The sequence below is a fragment of the Trichomycterus rosablanca genome, chromosome 3, assembly GCF_030014385.1.
Source record: "Trichomycterus rosablanca isolate fTriRos1 chromosome 3, fTriRos1.hap1, whole genome shotgun sequence".
In the NCBI taxonomy this organism is placed as follows: domain Eukaryota; kingdom Metazoa; phylum Chordata; class Actinopteri; order Siluriformes; family Trichomycteridae; genus Trichomycterus; species Trichomycterus rosablanca.
The window spans coordinates 9,306,569-9,311,897 of NC_085990.1; the positions used below are offsets into that span (position 1 = coordinate 9,306,569).

Sequence of the window (5,329 nt, forward strand, 5' to 3'; positions counted from 1 at the left end):
TAATAATAATAATAATCCAACTGTGTATATATATTTATACATAAAATCCTCAACGACAATCTTTAAAGGAAGTAGGCTAAGCGAAACTGTTTTAGTGCCATGACATGTTTAGAGCTCAACAACATACAGAAAACACACACAATCTTTTTTTTTGCTTATAATAATCATATTAATAATAATACAGTCGACTGTACAAATTCACGATTTTTCCTAATTTCATAACACAACAGCTAGTATATAAACCTGAATCGATCGGAGATACAAAAATCTATCCACCATGCCGTAAAGATACCAAAACGATGAGTTATACGAGTAGAAAAAGTTTAAATATCCAAACACAATGAAAGTTGGTCCGGTTTATCGGTTCATTTTTTTAAAGCGCTGTTTAAAGCTACGATATCGGTAAGTGAAATGTCCCTTTATTGTGAAACGTGTGTGTGTGTGTATCTAAACGCCTGCAGATTGGAATTGTAAACACGGACAGGAGGCTGATTCAGGCGTAAAGGGGAACAGTCACAGTTCGCTATTTCCATTGTTTTATTGTGTATACTGAGTAAAATGCTTTGTAATGAGTTTGTAAGTAACAAGCCTGAACTGATGACATCACTGTGTCTGGTAAATGTGCCTATATGCTCTGATTCAAAGATTAAACATGGTGGAATAAACTAGAGACACAGTGATGTCACTGGTTACAAGGCTGCATAAGGCCAGAGGTTTAAAAAACTTCAATAAATGTGTTCATTAAAAAACTAAATAACCTGAAAAATCAATGTGGATACAGTAAGATCACTGTTCATCATTATAAAATGATTTAAAACAATTGTGTGCTTTACATTTATTCACCAAAAACGAGTTATTACAATAAATCTACCAATGATGTCATCGTGTCTGAATTAACCAACCCTTCAGATCAACGTGGTGGCACGTGGGCATTGTTTGTGATTGTAAAATTCTGTAAAATGCCACAGTTTTGAAGAAAATGTATCAATAATGTACCAATAATGTTAGAAACCATTTATGATGTAAACATGAAGAAAACTGGAGTGATTACGCTAATGTGTCTGTAATCTGCAAAACACACGTGGTGACATAAACTACAAACAATGATGTCATATTCTGGCATTGTTATGTGTGCTATGATGCCATCACTTTGGAAAACATAAGCACATTATTTATGGGTATTAAAACTATTTTCAAGAGAAAAAAAACAGAACCAATAATGTCATTTTATCTAATCAAACAACTCTAAAGAATTAGTGAGTTGGAATGAACATTGAATATTTTGCTTCTGAAAACGCTTTTGTTAATTATGAGATAAGTGCCGAAAAATACACGTGGTGGCACGAAATACAGACACAATAACATCATTGTTTGTTTCTACAGCATGAATCAGTTGATACAGAAAAAGCTGATTCAGATAACATTGTGTTTATATCCAGCAACCTACAGGAACAACACGTGGTGGAATAAACTAGGAAGTGTGTGATTTCAGTGCAAATGCATTCTGGGAAATGTAGTTACTAAGCTGTCATCTGTAAAACAATAGTCCAGTACATTATGTATAAAGCTACTGTTAATGTGGTGTTATTTCAATCATTGCGTGACCATTCCTCTTTAACCAACCTGCCATGAATCCATAAAATAGGAAATCGAAAAGCAGAAACAGCCGATAGAGTCTACACAGATCAGCACGCCCCCTTTTTTTCTTTCTTTCTTTCTTTTTTTTTTTTTTTTAGTTTTTTCTTATAGATTTGTACAAAAATACACTGAGAAAATAATCAAACGCTCTCTTTAAGTGTCAAAAGTCTACATTTAAATATAAAAAATGAAAAACTCTAGCCCTTCTTTTTGGGAGAAGGAGTGCCAACCAACAAAAGGAGTTGATAAAAAATGCAATGCTTGGCCGGTATATAAATACATCCATATATATAAAAATGGCATCTAAAAAAAACAAACAAACACAAAAATGATGGACAGAGCAGGAGAGTTTTGGTCCTGGTTTCTTTAGAAAAGTTCAGTACAGATTTGAATCTGAATCTGAATCCTGAAATTTATAAAGTTCATGAAAAAGAGCTGGTGATTAGTTTTAAATGTCAAAGAACCCTAATGGTCCACAAACTGGTCAAACATCACAGGACAGAGAACATGCTTGATCAGTTTTCTTTTCTTTTTTTAAAGGTTCACCCAAAAGTCAACCCACCTTGTTTATGTTCTTAAATCCAAAACCTCTTAACCTCTATTTCTGTACCTTTTAATTCACGTGGTTTGGTTGTCTTAAGTGGAAATTCTTTGAAAAAATGTGTCCACCTTCGTGCAAATCACAGTTTCCAGTTCATAAGTGTTTTTCGTTTGTTTGTTTCGTTTTGTTTTTTTGCAATAAAATCTTGATTTCTGTCCTAACATGGATGTTCTTCTCTCCATGGGCTCGTTTTAGTCCTCTGAAGGGTGCAGTCCAGTTTGTTTTAATGCAATGCAACTGGTGCGTGCATGCACTTCTCTTCAGTCCAAGCTGACGCTTGCAAAGCAATGCAATGCATCAACGCACGTGCTCCATTCAGTCCCTCTCGCTTGTCAAGTTAACGCATCTCAATTTTTAGCACATATTTAAACTTCTGGTCAAAAGATCGAATTGAACAGGATATTAACTTCTTAATTCATTTTCCTCTCCAGCTTGTTTAGTCCTCTATAGGGATGCAGTCCATTTTGTTTGTTTTTGATGCAATGTGATGCAATGCAGCTCGTGCATTCACTCCTCCTCAATCCAGGTTGATGTTTGCAAAGCAATGCAATGCAATGTAGAGTAATGCAATGCAGCTCTTGCTCTCTAGTCAGTGCATCTCGGTGATTTTGCAGATTTTTGCAGATTAATGGGTGCCCGTTTAGATCGCGCGCCCCGTGCAACATCAGATGAAACCTTTGTTTCATTTTCTTGCATCTTCCGCGTGTCAATGCAATGCAATGTAATGCGACGTTTGAGCTTCCACGTTTGCTTTCAATACGTGAACACGAGATTGGAAATAGTAGACTCGAGCCAGTCCCGTGAGATCATCTCGGTTACCTCTGGGGTGCAGTAGTCGGGGAAATCAAAGTGCGAGCCGACGCCGGACTCAAAGGTGAAGTCGAGGTCGCGGTCGAGCGCTGAACAGGAGGAGCCGAAACTGCTGCCCAATGAGCTGCTGTCGAACCCAGGGCTCGCCTGGCTCACCTCGGGCATGTCCTCCTCGAACTCCTCGTCCGATGAGGATGACCAGGATGATGAGGATGATGAGGATGAAGAGTGCGACATGCGCGAGGCGGACGGCGAGGGAGAAGCCGCGCGCGTAGCCGATGCGCACCGGTGCGTCTCCTCGTACAGGCTCGGCGCGTCGCTCAGGTCGGTCGAGCTGCTCAGGGTCGGGCTGGCAGGCACACTTCCTTCTCCGGCGCTCCCGAATACGTACTTTTTCGCTTTGTGTTCGTGTGGCACCGCTTTAGCGCTCGATCTGTGCGTTTTGGATGCCTTTGCGCTCTTTTTGCTGTGAGACTTCACACCGGCGCTCGTTTTCTCCGAGCCAGTTTTGGTGCCCGCGCTCACGCTCTTGGCCTTCTTCCTGGGCCGGTACTTGTAATCCGGATAGTCAGCCATGTGCTTGAGGCGCAGACGCTCCGCTTCCCGGATGAACGGGATCTTATCGGCGTCTTTCAGCAGCTTCCAGCGCTTGCCGAGCCGCTTGGAGATCTCCGCGTTGTGCATGTCCGGCGACTGCTCCATGATCTTGCGCCGCTCGATCTGAGACCACACCATGAACGCGTTCATGGGCCGCTTGATGTGCCCGCTGGGTGTCTTGCACCAGCCTGGGTCCACCAGCTTTTCATCCAGTTTCACAGCGAACATCTCTGAGCCTGGGTTTGCGTCCATCGCGCACGGATCGAGGCTCTCCGTTCCGACTCCGCTCGCTTTCTGAACCATTTTAGTGTCCAAAAACAAACTGGTAAGAGAAAAAGGTAACACAGTAATAGTCCTGAGGTTTGTCTGTTTGTTTGTTTTTTAAATAAAGTTTACTCAGTGCGTGCACAAACACTCCCGCACGCGCTCTCGGCACATGCTCGTGCGCTTAGAAATATCTCCGATGTGTGCTACTGTGTGGCCGCTGTTTGCGTGTGCGCGCGTGCTCTGCGCTCTTTGAGCTGCAAGTTGCAAGAAGTTTTTCCACCACCGGGCACACGCCGATTTATGCCTGTGTGAGGGCAGACCGGTGCAAGGCGTGTAGCCAATCACCGTCTGTCTCCAGCCGTATCTGGACAAGAACCACGCCCATTGAGTGCGCTGATTGGTTGGAAATAAGAATCTAATAATAATTGTTGTGTGCAATGAGCAGCTTTTGGTCTGACCTCATTCCTGTAAACTTTTTTTTTCCAAAGAGACAATGCCGATGAGTTCATGAGTGAGGTTATATACATACATACATACATATATACATATATATATATATATATGTGTGTGTGTGTGTGTATATTTATATATATATATATATATATATTTATTTATATATATATATATATATTTATTTATATATATATATATATATATATATATATGGTTACATTCATGACAGAAACGGTAGTTACCCATTACACAAGATTCATCAGCTCACAAGTTTCATATCAAACACAGTCATGGACAATTTTGTGTCTCCAGTTCACCTCACTTGCATGTCTTTGGACTCTGGTAGGACACCGGAGCTCCTGGAGGAAACCCACGCTGACACGGGGAGAACATGCAAACTCCACACAGAAAGGACCCGGACCACCCCACCTGGGAATCGAACCCAGGACCTTCTTGCTACCCACTGAGCCACCATGCCGTCCCATTTACATACATATAAATATATAAATAAGTGGTGTAATCATAATATTAATAATATTGATAATACTAATAATAAATTTTGTTATAAATAAGTGACATGCATATATGCTTATATTTCTATAAGAACTTGTCTATATATCCATTAGATGTATAGTAGGCATGTATGTAAATAGATAGTCACATAATAAACACATTGTGTACATTGGACATTAAACAATGCTTAAGAAACCCTTTCCCTACACATTATAATATTATGACTAAAGATTTGTATTCCTACAGGCGCACATATTAGACATATATAACAAAAAAGAGTTCATATTATTTGTGTATAAACAAAACAGTGCATACACATGCCACTTTTAATATATCATAATCGAAGGTTGGAGCTTGAGGCTTTATCTAAGGCACCTCGTGTTGTGCCTGGAAATAAAAAGCCCCATGCTTTTATCGCTTTAGCCCCGCCCACCTGGGAGGGACTTATGC

At 40.4% G+C, this 5,329-nt stretch overlaps 1 protein-coding gene across 1 annotated transcript; it reads right to left on the reverse strand.

Annotated features, from left to right (window-relative positions):
* Positions 1-1,269: 1,269 nt before the first annotated feature.
* sox4b (SRY-box transcription factor 4b) lies at positions 1,270-4,169 on the reverse strand. The gene has a single exon (XM_062992616.1). It carries the CDS (start codon positions 3,947-3,949, stop codon positions 2,993-2,995), a length of 957 nt encoding a protein of 318 aa, XP_062848686.1. The 5' UTR covers positions 3,950-4,169; the 3' UTR covers positions 1,270-2,992.
* Positions 4,170-5,329: the final 1,160 nt, after the last annotated feature.